Source organism: Vicugna pacos, chromosome 21 (assembly GCF_048564905.1).
Source record: "Vicugna pacos chromosome 21, VicPac4, whole genome shotgun sequence".
NCBI classification, from domain to species: domain Eukaryota; kingdom Metazoa; phylum Chordata; class Mammalia; order Artiodactyla; family Camelidae; genus Vicugna; species Vicugna pacos.
In genome coordinates, this window is record NC_133007.1 from 6,200,431 (window position 1) to 6,228,307 (window position 27,877).

At 47.8% G+C, this 27,877-nt stretch overlaps 1 protein-coding gene across 2 annotated transcripts in view; it reads right to left on the reverse strand.

The window, feature by feature from the left end:
- The window catches only part of CACNA1E (calcium voltage-gated channel subunit alpha1 E), a 345,168-nt gene that overhangs the window by 128,953 nt on the left and 188,338 nt on the right, over positions 1-27,877 (reverse strand). For both annotated transcript variants that reach the window (XM_072945997.1, XM_072945998.1), the window contains one exon: positions 6,763-6,866. In XM_072945997.1, coding sequence (XP_072802098.1) covers positions 6,763-6,866 — 104 coding nt within the window. The remainder of the gene's footprint in view (positions 1-6,762; positions 6,867-27,877) is intronic.

The window sequence follows — 27,877 nt, forward strand, 5'->3', positions numbered from 1 at the left end:
GACAAGAGCCTGGAAGCCAAGGTGCTCAGGAAACTGACCTGCTTTACATACCCCTCCCTGTGTGCACACGGAAGCAGTCCCTGGCTTGGCTGTCCCTGCCCCCGACTGGACCCAGTACCACTGCTCCCCCAAGCCTCCCTCCCTAGAAGCGCTGGGAGCAGAGGGTAGAGGCAGTGGGGTAGAGGTCATTCTCTGTTTACGGGAGCCTTCGGCCCTGTCGTCCCCCTCTGCACTTCAGGACGTGCTTATGCAGCGCTGGTTTGTTTCCATGGAGACCGGAAGCTCTGCTTCTCTTCAAGCCTAAGCTAATGGTTTTCATCAAATCCCATTTCCTCTGAGACAAGTAAAAATGTGACAAAGCTTCCTTCCACACTTCCTCTTTAAATACTCTGAAACTGATGAACACACCTTAGAGCCTCCCTCCCACCGAGGCCCCTCCCTCTGTGTTGGGGGCCTCAGTCACAGGTAGGCACTACCTGTCTCTTCTCATCACCTGCCCCACACAGGGGCGCCTCCTGCCACTGCCTTCTCTCTCTGCTTTAGGAAGACCTGGTACGTAATGTTCAAACTGCCTGCAGGTCACTGAGAACACGTGTCTCAGAGAGAAAACCTTCTGAGCTGTTCCCTAGCTTTCAAGTGTAACTCCCAACCAACCCCTCATTCCGAGGAGAAAGCCTCCGTCCCCTCCGGGGCCATGTGAGAGCCAGACACGGCAGGAGGGAGAGCCCACGCCCCCACCCGGGACACAGAACCAGCTGCTGCCGATCCCTCTGTACACACCGTGTGTGTTGAGCTTCCGAACATGAAACAGCAACCAGAATGGAAACATTTCTGTCCCAGCCTATAAGGCCCCTATTGTTAACGCTCTTTTAAATGTCAGAATTTATTCACACCAGCTGTTCCCAGCTGCTGCTGCCACTTCCTAGGCCTCCCCAGAAGTGCTAAGGAGGCCTGTGACACTCCACTTCTGTTTCATCTCCCAGGCTGAGGAGGCCATCTCCTGGTTAGAGAGGAGCGTTTGGCCTCACAGCTGGTTCATGCCCAGCGTCACAGGCTGTTACTCAGATGACAGCCACCTGCACTTAACAGGTAGAGAAGATGAACATCAATATTATCAAAGGTATAAGAGCCAATGGCTACTCCGTGCCAGACCTGGGCGGGGTCTCTGCCTGGGAGACAGCCCTTGCCGTCTCGTCCCGTGTCCCAGAGGAGGAGGCGGGCTTACAGTAACTTGTTCAAATGCACAATGCTGATAAGGGGCAGGGGCATGGGCTCACCCGTGACCGTTAGATGCCAAAGCTCACACTTCTCTCAATATGCCACACTGTCCCGTCTGGAGAGGGATGGAGGAGAACCAGAGACAGTCCGCCAGAGTGGGCGTGGTCAGACACAGGAACTGCCCTGCAGGCCAGTGCTCTGTCCCGTTTCCAGCTCTGTTAAGACACACCCTGAACCCACATTGGAACCTTATCTGGAACATCTGTGACTTGGTACTCAACAGTGAGAATCTGATTTGAATTTTCTAAACTAGAATATGGACACCCTTTGAAATAAGAAAGGATAAAGAACGTCAGATAAGCTTATACAAACAAGAAATTATCCCTTCGGTAGAAATATAAGAAGAAAGAAGTCTGGGGTCAGGTCCCTCCCACAGGTGGTCACAGAGGTAGAACTTGTGAGCTGCAGCTACAGGCTATGCAGAGAGAATTACCTATTGGGCATAAAGGATGCCAGTAAACACATGAATAATGAATGAATAAATACACAGGAAACCCCATCACATCCTATGATGCTTCATTCAAGATACACACTATTAAGAACTTCACAACGTCTCCTGTTTTCCCTTCACAACCATTTTACAAGTCACCAGAAGCTCTCAGTACCACACGGTTGTTTCCTCCTTAATCTTGCTGAATCCGGTCTCTCTCCCTGCCAGTCCTTCCCCATGATGCTAGATGAATGGTCTTAAACATTCGTTTCGTCCTATACGTTTCTGTCTGAGCAACAATTTAAAAATTCATTTCTATTTTTCTCAAAGCAATGCACAGTAAGTTTTAAAGTCAAACATTTTTTAAAGCTTATAATGAAAAAAAGAGCAGCCCGCTGCCTCACCTCCCCTCACCCCTGAATCTGACTCTCTAGGGGTGACCACTTGTAACTCTTTTACCTGTTCCTTCTAGTACTTATTTCCAATTTTCTAAACATTATACTTAAACACCTGCTATTTCTTTACCTTTCAGTTTGAAATATGGCTGAAAGACTTCCCTACCGTGGGACCTAAGATTTTAGCCTTTGCCATTTCTTTTTCTCTCTCGTATTTATCCTTCCCCATCCTCTCAAGGCAATTACAGCGCCAGAGGGGCTGTCTCAAAATCCACCGTTAACAGGGTAAGTCTGGTTGGTTGACAGCTGAGCGGCAGAGAGGCCTCACTGTGCTTCTATTCCTTCAGTGGTAACACTTTCATCTTTTGTGAATTAATTGCCTACATCAGTGTGTGTGTGCAAAGGCATACAAACATTTATGTATTCATACATGTAATTTTGAAGAAAACCATTAAACGCTTCTAAATACAATAATATACATCAGGAAATATATTCGTTTCATTTTTTTCTTAAAGATACCATTTTTAGAGCCCTCCGTCATTCTGCTGAAACCTGGACTTGCTGCTCCCGAGGCCGTCGGACAGTTACCATCGTCATCCTGGAAGCCTCCTTTCCTTCTCTCCACTGAGTCCCTTGCGGCCATGAGTCTCGTGCCCTTCTCTTTCTTCAATGAATTCCTTATTTTCAGTGACTCGCCTTCTCCGGTAACGTCTTCAGAAGGAGGGTCTTAAAAATATTGCCGTTCTCGCAAGTAATTGCTGTTCTGGCTAGGTATGGCATTCTGTCTTGGAAATGATTTTTTCCCTCCAGAAAGTATTAAGAACCTCTCTATTGGTTTCTGCCTTTTAATGTCATTGAGAAGTCCAAAGCCATCCTAATTCCTGATTCTTTATAGATAAAACTCATCTCCTTCCTAATCACCAGAAGCTTTCAGAATATTATTTTACTCAGATGCTGTGACATTTCATGATGATTTAACTTGGTGTGGTCTCTTATTTTTTTAATTGAAATATAGCTGACTTACAATGTCATGCTAATTTCTGGTGTACAGCATAGTGATTCGTGTGTGTGTGTGTTCCTTTTCATATTTTTTCATTATAGGCCATTACAAGGTACTGAATATAGTTCTTTGTGCTATACAGCAGGACTTTGTTCTTTATCTATTTTATATAGAGTAGTTAGTATCTGCAAATCCTGAACTCCTAATTTAGCCCTCCCACCCCCTTTCCCCCAGCAACCATACATTTGTATGTCTGCTATCTATGTCTGTGAGTATGTCTCTGTTTCGTAAATAAGTCCATTTGTGCCTTTTTTAAAAATTCCACATGTCAGTGATATCATAGGGTGTTTTTCCTTCTTTCTGGCTTATATCATTTACTATGATGATCTCCAAGTCCATCCACGTTGCTGCAAATGGCATTATTTTATTCTTTTTATAGCTGAGTAGTATTGCATTATATAAATATACTACAACTCCTTTATCCAGTCATCTATTGATGGACATTTAGGCTGTTTCCATGTCTTGGCTATTGTAAATAGTGCTGCTATGAACATTGGGGTGCATGTGTCTTTTCAAGGTGTGGTCTCTTTTTATTAGTTGTGTGGAGTGTTTAGTGGGCATTTTCATTATTAATTCATTTGTTCCCTTTTCCTTCCACACCCACCTCTGATCTCCATGACACACCAAGAACCATTACAATATACTCAGTGGACACCTTTTATTTGAATGAATTTTTACAAACTGTGTATTCTATGTACATGTATTTTTAATTTTTAATTTCTGTAGATGGTATTATATCATATTGTTTCCTTCTTGTTTTCAGTTTCTAATGTGTACATGGTCTTTGTTCTCCTGACCACTGCACAGTATGGCATGGCATGTATGCATCCAACAGACACCTAACTACTGTTGTAGGTGTGCACATCCCTGCTATAAAAATTATGCTGGAAAGAACATCCTTGCCCACATCTCAACACATCTTCCATACTGGCAATGTGCATTGATAGGTTCTGGGAACATTTGGGTAATTTTTCTTCATTAATTTCTTCCTCTCTAGTCCCCTGTTTTCTTTATGGAATTCTTATTAGTTGAATGCTGAACCAATCCTGATTTTCTTATTTTTGTTCTACGTTCTAGGGGATTCCACCAACTTTTTATTCCAACCAGCTTTATTATCTTTTTATTACACTTTTTACATTAATTCACTTTACATTAATGTAAATTTTACATTAATTACTTTACATTAATTTCCAAGAGCTCTTCTTAGCTACTAAATATTCTCTTTTTTTAATAGCAATCTGTTATTTTGTGGATAAAATAACTGCTCATCTATCTCTGCTGACATCAATTATATTTTTAAGACATTATCTTTGGCTCCCTGCATTATTCGTATTCCTCCAAGTTGCTTTTTTCTATTTATTATTTTGATTTTGTCTTTTGTGCTGGACATTTTGTTTGAATGCTGAAGACCCCTAGACGTGTACTCATATTTAAGAGCAAGGCACCAAAGGCTTATGAGAAACTCCTGTGAGAATGGTTGGGGCTTGTAGAATGGTGAGTGTACTGGTGCCCCCTCTCCCAAAGACACGTCCACATCCTAGTTCCTGGAACCTGTGACTATTACCTTATTTGGAAAAAGAATCTTTGCAAATGTAATGAAGTTCAGGATCTTGAGATGAAAAGGTCATCCTGGATTACCCAGGTGATCGTAAACCCAATGACAAGTGTCCTCACAAGAGAAAGGCAGAGGGAGGTTCTAGAAAGAAGAGGAGGAGGCAATGTGGCCACAGAGGCAGAGGCTGTAGTGACACAGCCACCAGCCAAGGAATGCCTGGAGCCACCAGAGGCTGGAAGAGGAAGGAAATCAATTCTCCCCTAGAGCCCTTGGAGGGAGCTTGGCCCTGCCTGATTTTGGACCTGTAGCCTCCAGAACTCTGAGGCAATTTCTCTCACACTTTTAAGCCACCCAGTTCACAGTAACTTGCTGGGGGGGCCACAGGGAACCACCATAGTGGGCCTCACTGAAGGCGATGGGTGGGAATTGTTACTCTGGTCCCCCTTAAATATCAGGGGGCATAGGTCTTCTCTCTCCAGGGGGACAGTGTACCCACAGACGGATGCTGGGAGCCCCTGCCACACTGCTGCACTGCTGAGGGCCAAGCAGGAGGAGTGGGCTGGGAGGATGCCTTCAGTTTGTGGACTTTCATTTAACACCCCCATTCTCATTACAAAATATCACCCCCACCCTCAGAGGCACATGATGTTACCATTCAAGCGTCTCCGATTCAGCCTCTGCGGAGAGAAAGCCTTCTGACTTTGGCGGGGCTGGGGGATGGATGGGGCAGACACCTATGAGCAGTCTCGGGGGAGAACACCTGCAAGCATTCGTTACAAGCACTTTTGAAAGCTCCTCTCGTGGTAGCACCCCCAACTCCCAGCTCTCGGCCATACCAGACGCCTCCTTTCCTGGGCCTTTCTACGGCTCTCACTTTGCTTTCTCGTTGGCATTCCTCGTTGCAGGCAACGGAACCTCAGCGTCCGTGCCACTACATCAGTTGCCATTTGATGGCTTCAAAAATGTTGTTGGCATCTCTCATCTGTTTGCATTTCCTCCTGTGTTCTCTCTGTCACTGTGTCCTTCTCAAAATTTACTTCCTCTGTTAGTGGAGTTATAAGAGGTGACCAACTTGGTTCGGTCTGCAACGTTTTAAACAGAAGCACCACCTTACAAATTTCCACTTCAAGAACTGATGCCATTCAGACAAGAAACGATGTTCAGTTTTGCTTAGAAAAACAGAAGCCCCTCTGAGACGCTGGTTTAGCCCTCCTAGTTTATCCCTTTAATTCCCAAAGTGAAATTTCCATGCGGGTTAAATTAGGTCACATTAAAATCTCCTCCCTCTCCACAAGTCCCATTTCTTCACGTTTGCTTCTGGTGTGGTGCCCCCTTCCTGAAACAGCCACTCCCATAGGTTGTTTTATCCTATTACATATCTTGCATCCCATGCAAAATCCCAACCCTTCATGAAACCACCCCTGATCATTTCAGGCTACATAGATCCACCCCTTCCCCCAAACAAGTGATTGCATCCTGTATCAGTGAGTCAAAGAACTCCTGTTCCCTGTTTCAAGTGTCTGTGTTGTCTTCTCAACAAAACATACGTTTCTTAAGGGCAGAAACCATGGCTTGTACTTTGTGTGCTCCTTGCGGTGCTCACATGGCATCAGACGCTGCGTGCTTGTTAACTGATGGACACGAATTCAAGCCACAGGTATGGAATGTGATGTCCAATACATGACAAAGTAGGAATCTTTTGAGGGTAAAGCCTGTATCTTATTCAACTTTATATGCCCAACAACCAGCACCATGTATGACACAGAAGGTCTCTGACTGTGGAGTGATGAAATGAAAGGCTGGATGGATAAATGGACGCTCACTAGATACCATGCTCAATGCTGTACCAATCTAAAGATTTTTTAATTCCTAAGAATAATAAAGATGATTAAAACGACGGTTCCTGACTGCATTCCCAGCATCGAGAGCAGCATTTGGCACAGAGGGGTGCTCAGAAAATGAAGGGCACGTGGATGGATCTGCCAGGGGTCAGGGGCATTAGTTTATAGTCAGAAAGGAGAGAAGAGAGAATGCTCTGGCTTACCCGGAAAGCACTCCCAGGACGAGGTTGAGAACAAAGAAGGATCCAATGATGATGAGGGGAATGAAGTACAGCCAGTTCCAGGTGGCTCCTAAGGCATCATTGGTCTGAAAGAAAGAAAAATAGTTCCTTAATACTCCATCCAGACCCTCTGCCGGGAAAAGGCTTCCATTCCCGCAGCTTCACACAGAGGGCAATGCAACCAGCACAGGGCAACACAGTGAAACGCGGCCTCGCTTCACTCCCAATTCGGCATCACTGGAGGTGAACTCACATCCCCCCGTGGACACTGTGAAGGACCCTGTCAGCCCCACCTACCATTCTGAGTTGGAACAACCTAAAGCCCTCACTCAATGGATCACCGAACCCAGAAAGGTCAAATCCTCTTCTAAACAGTCACTGGTGTTATTGTGTTTGGTGATGTGGGTTCGAAGCCTTTGCACTCGAAAGTGGACAAATTCTCAGAAGACGGAGGCAGGCCACGCCCATCATTTTATTCCATGGACATTGGCCAAGGCTTTGACAGGTTGCTTGGGAGAAATCAGTGTTACCCACATCCTGCTCAGTTCTTGACCCCGGGCTCTGACTTTCTTCCTTCCATCGTGGTCCGACAGTGCAGAGCTAGACCAGGGCTGGCCCCGGATAGGCTCTGGCAAAACAAGGCAGAGATAGAGACTGGAAGAGTGACCCCTCGCTCTCTGCTCTCTGATGCCGACACCCAGTAAACCAAAAAGTGCACAGAAGTGCATACTGCGGATTCTTACACAAGTGAGATGTGAGGTCCTTGAATGGTAGGGGATTCAGGGGGGATGCCACCACATGCCGTAGCCCAGAAAAGCAACTCTTGGCAGGATGTCTGGTGAGGACCTTGAAACAGTTTTGGAGCGTTTTGAGAAGTCCCCTCTAACACCTGAGCCTTTCAGCTAAGCTCTGCCTTCACCCTCTCTCCCCATGATACCAACCTCAGGTCTTCCTAGTTAGTCTGCTTAAATTCCATTTTACATACATAGGGCTTTGAAATCCACCCCCATTCCGCCCCAATCCCGTCACAAACAAACTTTAGTATTTGTTTGAAATTCAGCAGTTTTTAGAAAGATATTTTATGCCCAATCTACTAGAGAAACAAGGCCATCAAAATCAAATGCCGTGCCTAAAATCCACCCGCTAAATTAGCAAAATTAAGGTCTGAACTCGGGACTTCTATGGCAAAATATTCCTTGTCCCTGTGATGTACCTTTTTCTCCCTCTTGCTACTAAACTTCACAAACGTATTTTGATTCACTGTCTTCCTGCTTCCCGTGGACTTCTATGGCGTTCTGTTTTGTTTCTCTGCCAAATTATCTCATTGTCTTTCTGCTTCCCCTTCAAACGTGTCAGTCTGCAGACTACAGCCTACCACTGACCATGGCAGCTGTCACTGTACAGTAGACTTTTCCATTCAAAAGAGCCTCTGCGACAACCTCTTTCACCAAACTTGTGTCTTTTTGTCTTGCCCCTGCACTGTTCAGAGGGGTATGATGGCAAATGAAGCAGAATAAGTTAAAAACAAACACCTTCCGAACTGAATGAACAAAAGCGGAGACCTACCAATTTCAATGTCTAATTTCTAGTTCTTTGGTACAACCAGGTGTGGTCAGTCACATGCAAGCAGGGAAGCTGCGGAACAGATCTCAGGGAAAACTGCTCCCGATCATCAGTAGGAAGATGCAGAAGAACTAGATGCCAAGGGCCACAGGGAGTTTTAATGAACATGGGGAGATATTTCTTCTGAGATATGAACAGAATGAATGATCCTTGTATAATTCATGATTATAAACACGACATTTTGTAAAGACTGGCTAGCTCCGATGGTTCTCCAGATCAACATGTTTCATTTACTCTGTGACTTAAACAGTCCTCACCCCACCCTCATCACTCTTTGGCAGCAAGAACCGAGTCTGCTCCCAGCACCCAGATCAGGGCTCAGTTGCTGACAAACATTAGTTGGTGTCAGCAGTGACGATGATAAAATTGTGACTTTTAAGGTGTCTTTTGTCGCAGGAGTGATGCTATATTTTGAGAATGGCCAGAGCAGGTTCAGTTGGGTGACTGTTTGCCAGAGATGCTGTAGGGTGAAGAACATTTTCCAAATTGTGTTCTTGCATTCCCATTGCTAGAGATCTCTGAAGATGTTAATGTGTTCTGTAGAAAATGAGCTTCTGGAACCAAAGAAGCTTGGGAAATACAGCAGATTATATTTTCCCCTTAGCCTGTGAGAAGACCCACCAAAAGCAACATTACTAACTTTTAGTCCATCATTCCATACACTTCCTTGATTACAAAACCCTCTGTTTCAATGGAAATCTATTAACACATCAGGAAATATAGGGATCGGAGGACACAGGCCCAGAGTCTGGAATGTGCTTCCTAATTCTTCCCTAAAATACTGGTGAAGAAGAGTGTCTTTTTACTCAGTGTATTGGGAGAAGGTCTTGGTTTCACTTTAACCTCCATTAAGGCAAGAACCTTCACTGTCTGCTCATTTGTGTCTCTGGCACCTGACAGAGAGTTTGGAACACATAGATGTTCAATCAGCCAGCAGATGACCACCATTTGAGTAAGATGATGCTCACGTTCAAAATACGCCCCCTCCAATTCGTTCTGATACTACCCTCCAAGCTTTGTCTGAATCGCTTTACAAAAAAAAATCATCCACTATGGCAGTGGGGCCTGTTGGATGGGAAAGAGAAGAGAAACAGAAGAGAAGGAGAAGAGCCCACCTGGGAGGACCCAGCATCAGTGGCGCTGGACCCCAGGGGGTCATTAACGATGACTGACAGCTTAAAAGGTTCTCCTGGAGAAAGTGGTCTGACAGCTCCCGAGATTATTCACAAACCTTTTAATAGACTTGCTGCACCCTCTCTACACCTTCCTCCTGTCCTGCAGGTTTCTTCTCAGCTCTTCCCCACCCTCCCTCTCCAGGTGCACCTTACACCCCCACCTCGCGTGCCTGTCAGTGGATCAATGACCCGCAGTCCACCGGGACAAGGGGACAACCCTCGGCAGGAAAGGGGCACGCCGAGGACGTCACGCTTCCCTCCTTCAAAATGGCAAGGTTCTTTCTGACGCTCATGAGAGCTTCAGTCTCCTCCTGATTCATCATTACCAAAACCTTTAGATTGTCCAGTGTAGGAGAGACAAGTACTGAGGCGCCTTCTGAGACAAGAAAAGAAGAAAGTAACTGACAACTCCTAAGGCAGGAAGTCCCCTGACACCATGAGCTGGGGGTCAGGGGTGCCAAACAGAAAGCTGCCAGTTCCACCCCAGAGTTCCCTCTCAAGGTGGGCATGCGTGTCTGGGACACAGCGGGAGGAGGAAGAGGGGAAGGCAGGCTGTGTGAGACGGGGAATCTCTCCCCTTCCTCTCTCCACCGCAGCCCCGGCTTCTGTGACTCTCCCAAGCAGTTTGCATGCAGGCATCATCACACCTGGTGCTCCCTAGGGACTCTTCCTTCAGGGACAGGGGACGGCCGTGCTAAGTACCCTGAGCAAGATCCTGGGAAAGGAGCCCCACAGCTTTCCAAACATGTTCCACTGGATTCTGGCCAGAGGAGAGTCCCACAGTGGAAGCTTCCCTGCCCAAAACACTACTGTGGAGCCGCGGAAGTGTACACCAGGCCCCACGCTGCAAAGAAGGCTGCACCAGGAGTGGCAGCCGCCTCCTTCCACGCCATTCACGGAACACCTGCTCTGGGGCTGGCAGTGCAGGAGAGCGCTTTTCTTGGGGGCAGTGTCCTCTTATTTAAGATGCTGATTCTCCTCCCAACGACTCAGTCGAGCCCCTAGACTGGCAGGCTGGCTGCCCTCCGTCTCACTCACCTGCTGATTCCCCAAGTGACACACACGCACACGTGTGCACGACGGGGGTGATGACAGACAGAGAAAGCAGCCGGGGGTGGTGGCCCACCTGCACAGGGAGTGCTCAGCGGTACCAGGCCTGGCACAGTGGGGATGTGTTCCTTCGGGAACCTGCCTGATCGGGGGTGGTGAGCACACCTACTCCCTGTGTAAACAGGCAGATGTGGCAATTATCACATTAATCTCAGAGGGATGGGGAGACAGTGAAAGGCGGGGGTGGGAAGAGTGGGACTGGAGAGAAAGATGGCGGTGAAGGCGGCAAGAGGAAGGGGGCCCTGTGGTCCTCTTGGCCTGAGGCTGTAAAGGCAGGGCCAGGCCCCCAACCCCGGAAAGAGGTCTCTGTCAGGGTTCCACAGGACTCTGCAGATAACATGCTAGAGGGCCTCCTCTTGCAAGTCCCCACCTTCACAGAGCAGCTCCGACCAGTGAGGCTAAACTACAAGCAGCTGAGTGGCGAGGCACAGTGAATTGGGACTGAGAGAAAAGGGGATGCTGATTCTGGGGTCCTTTGGGGGAAAAAAGGTCTCTGAGGCACACCTGCTTCCCAGGTAAGTTCCAGCCTGGCCCCCAGCAGGGCGCCCCAGCCAGCGCACCACCGGCATCTTAGGGAGCTCTTTGCTGGGGGGCTGTCCTGTGCGGGGCACTTGCAGGGCCCCCGGACTTCTACCCACTGGTTGCCAAGAGCACTCCCCATGTTGTGACAACCAACAGTGTCTCCAGAATTGCCAAGCACCCTGGGGGGCAAACACGGCTTCCACTAGAGAAGCTGGCCCAGAGGCTCTGTCTCAAGACGGGAGCTTTGGAATTCCCATCTGAGCTCAGGTCAAGGGAAGGCTGGGGCAGCTGCCCGAGGCTCTCAAAGAGGCAGGCCATTCATCTCGGCAAAGGATCTGTCCATGGCCTCTGCTGACCACCCCCGGGAGAGAAATTCAGAGAGGAGTAAAGGAAAGGGACAGAGGCCAAGGAGGACTTACCTGCTGACCACCTTCCCTGAGGGCAGCACGCCCACATCTGGCACTGCCCGGCCGCCTTACCTCCCCTGGGCCCCCACTGCATTCAAGTACCAAGTAGGCAGCTCCTTTCTATCCCAGAGGACTTGGGACTTGGAGGCCACGTTTCAGAGCCCAAATGTATTTTGTTCAGCAAATTGGTGGACCATGTACTATGTAACAGACACTCTCCTAGGTACTGGGGTTAAATGAAGCAGCGGACAGCCTCAGGTCCTGGCCCTGGTGAGCCCGTGTGATGGCAAGACCACATGAAACAAGCGAGCACACACAACCTGCATACCTTGAAAGCCAGGTGAGTGTGGTGAGCGGGCCACACAGGGCGCTGGCCCAGGAGGTCAGGAAGGCATCTGCTGAAGCTTTCGGGGAAAAGAATCACATGACCGTCTAAGAAACTACATTGGCTGAGGCAGCGGAGATCAGAAAGGCAGAGAAAAGGTTTATTATCGAGTTGAAAGAAAAAGGAGGAAAAGGTTAGGAGGAAGAAGTGCCAAGAGGTAGAGGACACGTGAAAAGAAAAATGAGGGCAGGGAATGGTCTCTGAGAATAAACTCCTGCCTCTTTGCAACAGTGTCACTCGGCCCGTGTGGCTGCTGCACTGAAACACACATGAGTCACAAGGGCGGCCGTCAATTTTTCCGAAGGGTCCATAGCTGTGCAGCCAGCATCCAGATAACCCCAGGGCCTCCGCCAGGCCCTGTCCTAGGCACCGTCTCCCTCTCCTCAAGTGTAAGATTATCCTGACTTCTGTAACCATTACTTACATTGGCCTAATTGGGAAATCACATCTGAGCATTTCCCTCCATATCCTGAGCCATCCACAGTCCCTCTCTGCTCAGGGACTTACGTTCAGAAGAGCCCCCGGCCCAGCTCTCACCAGCTGGGATGTAGAAGCTTCTGTGCTCCTCCAACAGGTCTCCTTTACCAGCAGGTGTACCCATCCCCTAGTAGCTATGAGTGTTGGCGCTGCTAATAGTTGACACCTGGATCCCTCTCAGAAGTTGGCCTCTGGCTGATGGACCCTCCTCCTCTGGGAGTTTATGCCTGTCCAACGGGGGCAGTGACCTGTAACTGCAGGGGTATCGATGGCCCAGCCCCTTTGCCTCCGCGTGGCACAAGCTCTGTGCTGCAGTTCACAGGAGATCAGGCTGAGGCCCAAATGTCTGAAACCATGTCTTTGTCTAGTGTTGTCTCCTGACCTACTTCCCTCCTATCTGTGCAGGTTTCTCCTGAAAGCAGTCCGTCAATAAATCACTGCCACAAGAACTCTGTCCCAGAGTCAGGGAATAGGGAATCTGACTTAAGGCATTAAATCCCTTTCTCATCAGGGTTTTGATCAATCTTACAAAGCAGGTAACACCCCACTCGTGAGTCACATGGATGGACGGTGTTTCTAAGGGCAGAGCCACTGCCCTTTGACCACGCCCACATTTCAGGGAAAGGACATCATGTACAGCATACCCTACAACCCTGGGCAACCAAAGGCCTGTGGACGAGGCAATCTGGTTTCCTGCACACCAGAAATCCTAGCCACAGTCTTGGAAGATCATGAGAACCCACCATCCAACCCATCATTGGGTAGAAGACGAAACAGAGGCCCAGACAAGCAAAGTACGAGGTCACAATCTGGAACCACAATGGGTCAACTTTGCTGGGTGTGAGGAGGATCAGTCTCTTGAGAACACTTGATTCTTCGTATCTCACTTGATCCCAAGTCTCTTAAAAGCAATCCTACCCATAGTGTTACCATCTTCCACGAGAGAACCACAACAAAGCCAACACTAGGGTCTGGCAGCCAGAACAGGAGAGTTGTCGTCCCAGCCCCCAGTCAAGAAAGAAGGGTGGGGGAGCAGGGGGAGAGAGTGAGGACAGAGCGCCCCGAGTGAGACACAGCCGCCTGCTGCCACCCAACACGGAGGCTGAACCCACCAGTCCTGGAGGCGAAGCCTTTCATGATGTCTCAGATCCCAGAGCATATTTAATAAATATTCTAAATCTCCCCACACAAGCAAGCTGCAAAGGCAGCATCTGGCTTAGCCAGGGGCCCGTGGTAAGTAATCAAGGCTCTCCACGCATCCTGGTCCTTCCGGGCCCCCTGGACCTGAGAGCTGGCAGCCCCTGTCTCCACGCGCCTGGACCGTCGGCGGCCGGCACTGAGGAAGCTGCAGTGCTTACTCCGTATGCAAAAGCTCCTCCACGAGGCTCCCCACTGGGCATCTCACCGCCTATTCCTCCCCTCCCCTGACCAGTGGAACAGCAGAGCAGAACCAGCCTGCCAACGAGGAGAGCCAGAAAAACCCAGCACGCCCACCCTCGTCCACAGGCAGCAGTGTGACGCCGCTGAGACCACCCTGGGGAGCTGTGCTCAGCATCACGGACCAGCAAGCACGGCCTCGCCCTGGACGTGCGCAGCGAGCACGCCCATGCTGGGCAGACAGGTATTGACGTGTCTGTGAAAATCCATCCACACGCCTGGGAAGACGACTCAAGAGTAAATGTCAAAGTGAGGGAGGGTGAGCGGTGCCGCATCTGACCAGGAAGGCTGCCCTGACCTTGTCCGCGCTCCGGGAGAGCCTCCAAACCCGCACGGCTCAGGGCCCTGCTGGGCTTAAAATCTCTTCGGCTAAATCCTACTTCCAACCTCACTGTAATGTGAGGTTTATCCTGTCACCTCCCATTCTGAGCTCTGGCCCCAGAGCCCAAAACAGAGCTAACAGAGCCTTCCTGGGTCTCGGAGCTGCTGAAGCTGGGTTTGGGTTACCAAGGGGCTCAATATTCTATTCTCTCTACTTGTGTGTATGTCTGGAAATTTCTATAATCCAAGATTTTACATTTTCCCCAAATAAAATTGAATAGGTTCTTTATATGGTTCAGAGTCATTTGTGGATTTCCGGAGAAAAATCCTTTTTTAGTCAAAACACTGAAAAATGTTAACAGTGATGATAACTGGAGGGGTAGAAATCAGTGATTTTTTTACAAGAATCTTTTAATACTTTCCTATACTTTGCAACTTTTCTGCAGTAACTAAGTAGCTTTTACTTTGTTTGTCTTATGGTCAGAAAAATAATAAAGAGTACTGCGTACTGGGGGGAAAGTCAAAAAGAAGGTCCTCCTGGCCCACAGCGGCAGGAGGGTGCTGAGAAGGCCCACATTCCCGGGGCCACTGGGAAGTCAGACAGTGGACCCGACGGTGAGCCCTCCAGGTCGGGATGCTCCTTTGCCCTGGGAACAGGTCACTGCGTTGTTCTGATGCCACTATATGCAGGTTGGCCAAAGCAGGAGACTTATTACAGAGGAAATGAAGGAAGATGCTTCCTCTGCTGGTCCCATCACCTCTTCCCCGCAGCTGGCTGACGTGAGACTGGAGGCTCTCTTGCAAGAAAGTCAGGCACCAGAAGAGCTCAGAGAAGGAGGGAAGACACGAGTCTTCGAAGATCCTGCCTTTGAAGCCCAGGGACAGAGGGTGCCTGAGGCGTGACAGGCTCTCTGCACTGTGAGAGGTCTGTGTCAGGTTCGGTGTGTTCCAGGAGGACTGATGACACCAGGGTAACAGGTCTGTGGCCAGTCCCTAGCTGGCTCCCTGCTTTATCCCCACGGTCCTCAGGGATCAACGTTTCTAGTTAGCATCGTTTATTCCATTTCCAGGAGTCCCCGTCCCCTCCAGCTAATCAGTCGCTATTTTTCCATTCAGTCTGACTTGAGCACTGTAACCTTCATCATCATGCAGGTTACAGAGCTAAAAGGAATCACAGCATCTTGTACAAACCCCTCATTTTATGGACAAAGAACCAAGGGCCAAAAAACGAAGTGACGGCTGAAGGAGGCTCCACTAGCTGACTAGAGAGGCAGGAGCAGGCCTTCTGAACACCAGTCTGCTCTGCAACAGCCCTTCTCTCCTGTGCCACTCACTCTAACACTGAGACTCAGCACGCATGGCCCTGACCCCCTAGTCATTTCGGATGTAGTTAGTGTAGCCTCACGATCTCACGTGGAGGCTACCTGAAGTTGAAGGTCGTACGATGTGTCTCACTTCTCCTGGAGGCTCAGAGCACGGAGCTGTGAACATGGCTATCTGATTCAATGACCAAAGGAACCAGGTTGAAACGTGCTGGAAGGCTTCCTGGGGCAGTGTCCTCACCTGGACCTGAAGCAGGAGAAGGATGCAGGCTGGCCAATCAATGGATGAAGACACTCTGACAGGCCGAGAGAGGGAAAGAAGTGGGAATGCTGAGGCCACGAGGAGCTGCTGTTGGCAGTAGCGAGCAAAGCAAGACGAGGAGGAGCAGGCTGTGGACTCTGAATGGGGGTCCAGATGTTGGCCCAGATTTGCTCAATCCCCATGGGCTCTTCCCTCCTCCTTTCCTCTCCTGTCTCCTCTCTCTGCCAAGCCACGAGTTCTCTCATACTGGAAAACACCACTCAGTTTCCACAAGGCTTCCCCTAAGCACATCGCTCCATTTCTCTCCAGAATTCCCCAGCACTTAGGCACACTCCATAGAATACATATTCATTCAACACTTTTGAGGGCGTACTCTGCATGAGATGAATGAGAAAGGAAAACAGTCCTTGAGGGCCTTGGTCTCCATAAGAAGGCTACGTCATGAGCATAAATGCCCATAATTGAAAACAGAACACTGAGTGCTGCACTTGGGTTTTTATTTGCACTTATTTACAGACCCTCTTTATACATATTTTGTCTCTTTCACACATTGGTCCTCCCTTCCCACTAAGGTTGACTGTTTCTCAAAGACAGAACTGCATCTTTCATTTCTCTGTTCACTCTACTAGTGCCTAGAATTTTATTCTGCAAACAACAGACCCTCAATAACGCTGCTGACTAATAGGCAATTTTAACACCACTACCATTCTTCTGCTTTGCAGGCCTATGTGAGTTTCCTTCTCTGGAAATAAATACATCACCTGTAAAATGGCATCTCTGTTGACATACAGCAAGTGCACTTAGCTAACTCCAATATTCAACACAGCACATAAGAGCAAACACTCAAGAAAAGAGCTTCAGGTAGTCATTTTTCTTGGCTCTCGTTCCCTCCGCAATGGCTTCTGAGCAAGTGAATTAATTTATCATTGAACATCCCTGTTTTAATTAATGATTGCATGTCGAACCCTGTGGAGGGCTGGTAAGCCAGCTAGTTCCCTGAAGAAGCCCCAGGCCAGTTAGTTTTATTCATCTCAGGGCCACAGGAAACACTCCTACCCCTTGGTAAGGACAGCTTGAAAGCAAGAAACCCTGGCTTTTAAGTCTTTGTGTTTTCAGACCTTTAGACATATCTCTGGAAAACACACTCAATAAATCTGCATCAATGTTGATAATGCTGATAATGAAATGGCCAGTCCTGGGTGCCTATTTATCACCTGAGGGTCTGAGAGTACCTGGGTGAGGCTCTCCACTCTGGTCCTGCTGGATGGGAGTTTCTTAAAGCACACGGGCTACAGGTGTGCCCAAAGCATCACTCCACTCACCTCTCACGGCCACCTCCACTGGTAGGCAGCCTCGTCCACTCACCCCAGTGCTAGACAAACATTTTTTTCTAAGTGTGCCATGATGTGAAAAAGAATAGGAATCACTGTGCCAGACAACCATCTGTCAGGGACACTGAGGAGGGAATTCCTCGCCTGAGTAGGTGCCTACATCAGACAACAGATATGGGGTCCCTGCCCACTCAGACCCACATTCCTTACTGCGCTTCTCCTCTGTCTCATGGACTCTAATTCCTGGTTTCAGTTCTACCGCTCGCCCCATCCCCTTCTCTTTTCTCATCTCTAGATTTCCCCTGTCTTGTTCACTCTACTGCTGCCCTCCTCAAAATTCATCTCGGCTCCTCTTCTTCCCTTGACGACACACAGTTCATTCCACCTGAGCATTCTTGTTTGGGCAGTATAACAAGGTTGAAACAGAATACAGATAATAAAGCAACAATGTTCCTGACTTCCCCAATCTGGGAACCACTAGAAAAAACCCCTTTTGGCTTTTCTCATTTTTTGCCCAACTTCTGTTGCTGTACATTAGGGTGGAATGTTCTGAGGTCAACAAACTGATGTGTGACTAATACAGGAGTCCATGTAAGACGTTGGAGGGCAACTCCAACATGGACCCACTCAGATCTATTTCTGGAAAGACTAAGAAGACCTGATTAAAACATTTTTATCTACACATTTTCCTGTGACTTATACCCTAAGGCTCTTGGTGTAACTGAGAAGGAAAAAGAATCATGGCTTCAATTCATTAAGCATCTGCTCTATGCTGAACACCGAGCCAGGTGCGTAACATATTAACTCTAACCTTCACAGCCATGTGTAAGAGGGGTGCAATTGCAACTTCACGTGTTAAAAACATATGTATGTATAACTGAATCACTATGCTGTGCACCAGAAACTAACGTGCCATAAATCAACTAAACTTCTTATATATATATATATATATATATATATGTACACACACACACACACACAACTTATATATATGTATTTCATATATATGATTGAAGTATGAAATAGATGAAATATATAACATATTCATATAACATATGAATATATAATAATTCATATATAATATAGAATTCATATATATTCATATATAATATATAACATACATAATTTAATTTCATATAATGTATATTCATATAATGTATATATGAAATACATATTCGTATAATACAATATATCATATAAATTTCATATATATTATATATATTTCATATATAATTTATTTCATATATATAACATATTTCATGTATTATATATTTCATATATATTATAATATATTTCATATATAATATATATATATATATATAAAACAAACAAACAACAACAAAAGCCAACTCAGAAAGGCTGGGGACTTGTCCAAGGTCCTACAGTCAGTATATTGCAGAACCAAAATCCAAACCCATGTTTGACTTCCTCTCAAGACATGACATTGAGTTGTCTCTTGTATGGTGGGGGACAGGGAGAGAGAGGTAGAAATAAAAATGTTGTTTTCACATGGAACATCTTTGAGAAAAGAGCCACGCCTGCAGAAGGAATAGTTTCTGACCAACTGTGTACTGTAATCCTATCTGAATGTTATTGTTCCAGCTCCTCGGACGTCTACACCTCAGCTCAGTGGCTTCTCTACCCTGGAGGTCTGATGAGGGTGGAGGACCATCACAGCAGTTCCCTGGCTGGTAGGGCAACAGCTGCTCTGTTGCCAGGGTGATCCTGGAAAGTGGGATGAGAGATTCCCAGCCACAGCTGGCCTCAGTCTTCAGAGCAGGGGAAAAGCTGTCTTTTTTAACCCATGTATCTCATTCTGTCTCTCTTCTGCTCAAAACCCCCCAAGCGCTGCCCCTTGCCAAATCCCCTACCAGGAGTGAACCCCAGCCCAGCCTCTCTGGCTCATCTCACAGCCCCTGCCTCCCCGTGTAGCAAGTCACCTGGCCACACCCTACTTCTTGCAATTTCCTCGTATGCCATGTTCTTTCTTTCATGTCACTGTGCTTTTGCTCATACTGTCCCCACTGCCTAGAATACCTTCCCCGCCTTTTCCACCTGCAAAGCCCCTACGCATGCCTTGATCGAACGTTCCCTTCACCAGGAGACCTTCCCAGAGTCAGTCACTCACTTTACTCCCTGCACTTAGAGCTAGCACGCCACTGAACTCCATACCACAGTCATTGCTTGCTTGCACGTCAGTCTCTGTAAGACCTGTTACTGCTCACAGAGGAGGAGGAGGTCTTACCTGTCTATCTATCTGCCCCAGAGCCCAGGGAAGCTCTCAGTCATGCTCAGCAAGTGTTTGTCAAGTGAATAAACAAATGAACCAAGGTAATAAGCAGAATGTATGGCTCTGATTAAATCTAAGGCAAGCAAAAGAGAGAAAAGAAAGAACAATGATGAGAAAGAGGATTTCTCAAAGAGTTAATAAAACATCTAGAGGTTTTTTCATCACTAAGAGGGCAGTCACGGGATGATTAGAAGGAATTTATCAAAGATTATCTCTTTATAAGCCCTTCCCAGGTGTCTCTTGCCTCTGAAGGACTTCAGTCTCTAATCCTCTCCATCTTCTAGAAGAAAGGCTCTATCAGTCTCATCTCTGATGAGCTCAGGGGAGAATTAAAAACAAAACTGGTAGATTCTGCTATAATTTCAGCTGTAAAGCTGGGTTTGAGGGAGGCTGAGAACACAGATGACGCTGAACACAAATGCGGACTGTGGCTCCTGCAGGGTCCCAGGCAGAGATTAGGGGACCACTCCCTGACCTTGAAATAAGAACAGAGAAGCACACTTCTCAGCGACTGGTTGCAGGGTGTGTGTGCAGGTAGTTAACTAAGAGAGAAGAGAGCAGCCCCTTTGTGGAAGCAGCAAAAACACAGCCTCTTTGCCTCTGGGTACGAAGGTGATGGGGAAGAAAGCATGTCTCAGGGAAGGTGACCCCGGTCCTCTCAATGTCAGAGTGAAGTTTAAAACCTTCTAGATCCCAGCCAGAAGGTTCTGTGTTCTGTCCTCTTAAGCTTTGTGGGGTAGAGATGTTCTTTCAGCTGGGAATGTTGTCAAGCCTCCATCTTGACAATTCCCCTTCATTCTCTCTCTCAAAAAAAAAAAAAACAAAAACAAAAAAATTGCACCATCAAAAATCCTGGCCATCCTTCAAGGCCTTTCTTATGCTCTGTCTGGTGAACCGATGCCCTGAGCGGCCCTCTGGTGCTCCAGGGGCTTTTCAGACTTGTTCTGAGATCCTCTAATTCCCACATTCAGAGCCAGTCCCAAACCATTCTCTTGGCTAAACCCTGGTGATTTACTTAGTCTGAAGGGTGCACATGCCTGTAAGCAAATTCGCTTGATAGTCAATAGGAGGTCACCCAATGTGGATGATGAGAGCCAACACTTCGGGGGGGGGAAATACTGCGTACCTTTTGCCCACATTTGCACATTTAATCTTCTCCAGAATCCTTGAAGCAGATACTAGTCCTGTAGCCTTTTTCTTTGATGGGGAAACGGACGCACAGAGTGGTTGAGTAACCAGCCTGAGGTTGCACAGGCAGTGACACGATTAAGATCTGAGCCAGCAGTCTGACAAGTGCAATGCAGAAAATGCCCCACACACATTACATATTAATATTATTTACATAGGCTAACGGTTCCCCTTAACCCTTGAAAAGAGGGGAAAAATGAATGAATGAATCCCTATGATTTATATTTATCTTATCTAAATATTTTACTTGCCTTGTGCAAGGAGATAGGTGCCTACTTCTAAATCTCTCATTATTTACAGGTGATTGTAACATTTATCGCACTACATAATACTGATTTACTTGTCTGTCTTCTGTACAAATCTGTGAAATCTTGGAGGACAGGGTTTTGTGTTTCTTTGTAGAGCAGACCTGCTTAAGAACTCTGAATACTTCTCAATTAGCATCTGTTGTACAAATGGGTGAATGAGAGAATCAAATCCTTTAGGATCAAAATGTAAAGCAATACTCCAGCCATAAGTATCAAATTGGACCAACATGGTCTAGAACAGTGGTTCCCAAAGGTGCCCCCCAGCACGCCAGTATCAGCAGCTTTGGGGATATTATTAGAAATGCACGTTCCTGGGTCCCGGTGCAGACCTCTGGATCAGAACTCTCAGGAAGTTTGGCAATCTGTGTTTTAACAAGCTCTTCATGTGATGCCTGCTAAAGTTTGAGAACTACTAGACTAGAAAAAAAGAAGTCTGCCATCAGTAGCCTCAGCTGCTATGCTGATGTATCCAGGAGTGGAAAAAAAAAAAGAGAGAGAGCGATCTGAGAAAGAAGAAAGTCTGCAGTTGAGTGGGGAGGAAAGAGGATGACAGAAGGGTGTGGGGAGATATGGAGAGGGAGGAGGAGGGTGGGTGAGAAGGAGAGATTGATTCACCTCAAAATCTCCTGGGAATGAAACGGGGTTCACGATCTCGGCTGGGTGATGCCATAGCAACGGGCCCAGTGCCTTCCCCGCCCCCTCCCCAGGATGACCGGGCATGAGACACACCTACAGTGAGCCCTGCAGAGCGATTTAAGTTTCAGCAAGTTGGAAAAGCACAGTGAGAGGAGAGCTTACACATGGGCTCTGGCCCCCAGTGGGGCTCCCAGCAAGACCGTTTCTTCCTAAGGGCTGTTACCAGTCCCGACAGGCAGTGAAGACGCAGCCGTGCAGAGGTGCCCCGGCTCACACTGTCACACAGCCCGGCTAGGGCGGCTCAGCTGTCCTGCGGGACTCGCCATGAGGAAGGATGAGTGGATTAAGGGGAGAGGAGAGAGCCCACGGCGCTGCAGGGCTGGGAGTGCAGGATGGGCGGGGCTCAGACCCCAGGGAAGGATTACTCAGAACCCCGGGCAGGGGACCAAATGCTGATGGGAGCTAGGAGCAGAGCTCACAGGACGATTTGAGGCCAGGGGCTCTGGGGAGAGAACAATGGGGTCACGAGGAGCAGAAGGTTCCAGAGACCATTAAGGCCCTTTGCTGGGAACAGCTGGAGCTTCCAGGTAAAGGCAAACACACTGAGCTGGCTTCCCTAATAAAGGCAAGACAGAGGCTGCAGGAGGACACTGAGACAGGCAAAACGCACCATGCTCCATACGCTCGATGGAAATAACTTCGGGAAAGCGAGTTTACAGCCAATTAGATGGTAAAAGTAAGATATAATTGCTGTTGCTATGTTTGTTTCCAAGAAGAACTGTGTTATGATTAGACTAACAGGCTAGTGTTGGAATTCTGAGCAAACGGCATGGAAGACTTGGTCTCGCTTTGTCTCCGCGTGAGAGAAGAAAGCCAAAGAGGAAAAGCTGAATCGATAAACCACCACTTGTGCAAGGGACCTGCCTTCTGAAAACCCTTGTGCAGCCCTCAATCCTTTCTTTGCAGGGAGAGAAGGGGAGTAGGGGAGAATGCGCTGAGATATTTCTCCTATCTGATTCCTTCTAGTCCTCATCATGACCCAACGAAGTCATCATCGCGACCCTCATTTTCTGGATGGGAATATTGGGCTCGGGGAAGTCATGGAGCATGCAAGTCATCAATCAAATACTGGGACTCGAACCCACCGCCACTTGACTTCAAACACCATTCTCCTCTACCCACATCAAAGGCATGATTCTGCCCACAATAATGGAACAGAGAGAACTGGTGGTCTGTAAGCTACTCACGGGCCGTGATGCCTTGTCCAGCCAGAACTGGGGGTCTCCCACTGGTGTCTCCCCTGGGAGACGCTGTAGTACAGCTGGAAAACACCAGTCTCACCTCTTATTAGTTCCATGACACTGGGCGAAACAGTTCAACCCTCAGTGTCTTGGCTTCTCCACTTGTATCAGAGGGATGACGATCCCAATCACGCAGGAAGCAGTGCTGAGAAGATGAAGTGGGGAGTACAGTCTGACACTTAACACCTACCCCACTGCACCCCACCATGTGTTAGCTGTGGCATCTTCGGTACCTTGCTTAGTTTTTCTGCCCCTCAATGGCCTCATCTCTTAAATGGCTAGATTAGAAATAATGCAGCTCCAGGGACGGCAGGGAGAAGGCATGTGACAAGTGGCTGCCATGTGTCCAATCAGCTCCCCTCCTGGGAGAGGACACGCCCAGCCCCCAGCTGCTGGGACCATCTGCCTCTGATCGCTCACAGCTGCACCCCACACTGGGAATTGCCCTGTACCCCTGAAGGGGTGCTGAGCTCAGCTGGTGAGGGTCAGCCTCTCCTCGGTCCACCTCTGGCCTCCTCACTTCCTCAAGTGTATCCGCAAAGCGCACCCTAATCAACATTCTGCACACAGTTCTCCAGTGCAGAGCAGCCTTCCAGAAAGCCCGAGACAGGATCTCTGTCTTAGAGAGTGCTCAGGAAAGAGTAATTGGTAACAGCAGTTACGATTGCCTTCAAACTCAGAAGGCTATGATATTGCACACATGACTCCTGGAAGCTTTATAGAATTGGCAGCTGGACTGCACATTCTTTAAGGAACGGGACCGTGTCTCAAATGTCTTTATGTTTCCTCCAGGCACCCTCAGGACAGCAGATCCTCTAGAAACATATTTGACTTACACTGGCTACATTTCTCTTCGGCCCAGAATCAAATCAATCTGCATGGGTCCAGGGGGTACGGACTTCGTTTCCACAATGGTGACATACATGGTCATAACAGGGACACACGGAGTCTCAGCGCTAAGGAACTTTGTAAATGAAATCTCTCCGACAGAGTAACTTTGCAAAAATGGGCCACACAAATCAAACCGGGGAAGTAGGTTATGTGAACTCTAACTATTACTCGTTCTTTAAAAATTAAATATTAAATATTAAACAAACCTCACATCTGTAAAGACAGGTGTTGCTGACCTTCGGCATCCGTGGGAAAGAGGCCTGTGCTCCATGGGGGATGGCTGACCCCAGCTGAAGGCTCCCTCCACCCCACCTCCTTTCAAGGCGACATAGAAAAGCCAGCGACAGCGCTTGGAATAGAAGCGAGCTCCCTTATTCCCAAACCTGTATTCTTGGGCTACACCATACCCTCTGTGATTGGCTCCTCCGGAAATGGAGGTATAAAAGAAAGAGGGAAACGCACAAACTGGCTCTTTCAGGGCCATGAAACAGGTTACCCTGACCCTGCTCCTCTGGGATATTCCTGTGGTGGCTGCAGGATGGGGGGAGGCTGAGAAAAGACATCTCAGGCAGGGATGTGTAGCTGCCAGTATCCCATCAGCTCATTCAGTTCAAGGTGACTCTGGTTCGGTCTAAAGTCCAAGGGGCTGCAGGAGGACGAGCTCTTCCCCTGGGACTCCCAGATAGACCCGCTGCTCGGTCCCTCTGTCTGAGCTCCAGTGGGGTCTGGAGATCCAGTGTTTCCATCCCTGCATGATGCCAGGGCTGGGTCTGCTCCTGCTGGGCTTGTGGAGCCAGACTGGAGGCCCCAGGAAAGGCTGTGTGGGTCAGTGTCTCCCCCGGGGCCAGCCAGAGCCACCCAGCAGAAAATGTCGTCAAACCCAGGACTCCTCAACCCTCCCTTAGGCTGGCAGCAAAAGGGAATAAAACGGGCATTTTAACAGCAAGCTTTCAGCGTGCTCCCCGGAGGCCCAGATGCCTGCTTCTCCCTCTCCTCATCCCCTCGGGTGTCCACTTCACTCTGAGGGGCACCATCCAGCGGAGGGGCGGGCAGGAGGTCCGGCAATGGAAAGTCTATCCCCACTGCCCTGCCTGCTGCACGGGCCCCTGGGAACACCGCTGCAGGCCCTCCCCCAGAATCGCCCTCAGACGCTCCAGACCTCTGGGCTTACTGAGCAGCCCCGATGCCCAAAGCACGAGGCCTGGGAGCAAATGGTTAGGGAAACTCCCTGAAGTCAGGCAGCTTAAGATGCAGTCAGGGAGACTGGAAAGTGCAATGGATCAAGACATAATAAACGATACATTAAAAAAAAAGAAAGACAGAGACTCAGAGAGAGGGATAGGGTCTGAGAGCTTGAGTGGTCCTATTAGACTTTCTCCAAAGACAAGTCATCCTGGGATCCGAAACATGGGAGCTCTGGACAGAGGAAGTCCATTCTCAGCCAGAGGTCTCCAGGACGTCAGCCCAGACTCACGAGTGCCCAGCTGGGGCCGGAGGACAGCAGACATCACCTCATCAACAGCATCACACACCTGACTGGCAGCTCCGCCGCCCTGGGCTCTGGGCCCACAAGCGCCCTTGTTGTGCGGTATCAGGCCGGGTTGATTTGTTCTTGGAGAGCAGGCCTCCAAAAGGCACCGCCCAGCTGAGGGGGACAAACCAGGCTCCTTCCAGTCAGGCCTTCTGGCTACCCGAGGACAATTCCAGAAGGTGCGAGCCCACCTGGACTAAGAGGAATCAGGTCAGAGCTGGAAAAAATACTAACACTCGGAAGGTGAGCAGGGCTCAGAGCCAGTGCGTGCGGAAAGCCTGGCAGACAGACGGCAATTGTGTGTGTGTGTGTGTGTGTGTGTTCAAAGTATAACAAGGTAAGAAACTGATGAATGAATGAATGAATGATAGGACCTCAAAGTGGAGAGGCTAAAATAAAAGAGGGGTAGTGGGCAGTGTCAATCACACTGCTCCATTCTACACGTGATACCCAAGCCACCAGGAGGAGGCAGAGCGCTCACTTCGCTTGGCATCATCATGGAACTGTGTTCCAGCTGGTCTGGACAACAGTACGGCAAGACAGGAGCAGAAAAGTGCCTTGATCAGTTCTCCATTTGTAAGTACTTGTGAAATTTTAAATTACAAAAGAAATGTGCATTAGGAATAAGTAACAGATGAACAATACAAAGATGTGTAAAGAAAATGTTTGGTTTCCCCTCACTTCCATCCCTATCCTGATATTTACACAGCGCTCCTGTCCTGACGTGTAGGCTTCCCCACCTATCTCCACGCACAACCAAACTCCCATACAGCATTTTGCTATTTATTTTTTTAAGTGGGATCATACTACACACATTACCCTGTAACTTGCTTTTCTTCTGTAAAACACAGGAATGTCCCTCTAGGACAAATGCAGATTAAATTCATTAAAATACACACACACACACATACACACACACACAGGCATATACATACACAGAACCACAGCCACACAACCAATATTCCACAGATCTCCCTACTAACACTTGCTTGGTTATGTTGTTGGTGCTATAAAATAAGGCTGAAATACTCTCTCTTATATATGATATCCTTATCAACTGGCCTTTTAATTACAATAGGTGGGCACCTTAGCAATGAGCTTAAAGAGTCAAAGGGAATGCACATTTTCAGTATTAATTCCCCGAAAGGTTGGAGCAGCCCACCAAACACTCCACCAACATTTCACGAATGCCTCTTCCCCCACATCCTCACAGGTACTGGCTGTTATGATCTTTAAATGTTGGCCCATCTGATGAATGAAAAATGGGTTTTCTTCATTGCTTTATTTTTCATTTTTCTGGATACCAGCATCGTTTCGGGTGTTTACTAGCCGTTTGGATTTCCTTTCTTTTGAACTCCTTACTCATATCCTTTGTTCTTTTTTCAATGTGGTTGTTTATCTTTTCCTAATAAATTTGTTGAGGGGTCTCTGTACATCAGTTATATTGGAACTTTGTTTCATGTGTTATTTTTCTCAGCCTATCAATTGTCCTTTGACATTACTTATGGTGTCTTTTACCACAGAAAAGTTGTCATTTCTATATAATCATTTCTTAAAGTTGCTGAGTCAAGTATTTGAGTTTCCACCGGAAATTAAAATATTCACATTCTTTTCTCCCTCCATTTTACTTGGAGGTGCCCTGCTCCATGAATATGCTCCATGAATATTAAGATTTTCGTCTTACAGACTGAACTTACAAATTGAAAGATGGCAGTTCATACTGCAGACTCCGTGTGCTTGACGGAAAGGTCAAGAGAAAAATAGTAAAAATAACCCCTCCCCAACCATTAGGTCAACTAAGGTTGCAGACAACTTTTTACTAATATTCACTCCATGTGGAAGGCGAAGCAAAGACCATCAACAGCTGATTGCTTGTCCTGACGCTTAAACCACTCAACACCAAAGTCCACCCTGCCTCCAATCTGGTCATCACGGGGTGGGCATCACCCAAGCAAGCCCCTCCTCATGTCTCCATCTCCTTCCACACTCAGCTCAGGCAGCATCCGCTCCTCCCCCGTCCCCTCCCTAGACAGAAGGACGCTGCTTTGACGGGCCTCCTTGTGCTCCTCGGCATTATGCTTACCTCTCGTTTGGTACTTATTTACCCATCATTCTTACTTGTATTCCCAACACCTATTACTGTACCTGACACACAGTATTTGCTCCTTAAGTAGCTGGTGAAAGAAAGAAAGCAAAGGAAAAGCAAGAAATGGAGGAAGAAGCACTAAAATCCAAAGCTGAATGTTCGCAGTTAACTGCCAACTCAAGATCAATCAGGAATGAATGTTAAACATTGCTGAAATTACAGGGTAAGTTAATGAAAAGGAAAAAAAAGATTTCATTACAAAAAGCTGACTGACACACAAGAACAGGACTGGTTCATAAAGAAAGGCCCGCCTACGCTTCAGGCTTGCTGAGCCGCCATTCTCCGGCTACCATGTTTCACTCTGCGACAAATGGTTTTTTGGACAAATGGATAAAGTCTAAATATTCATTTCTCAGACTCTTAATGAGTTTTGGAACGATCACTATCATTCAGCCCTAACTGCAGCCAATTTTCTCTGAGTTAATCTTGACATC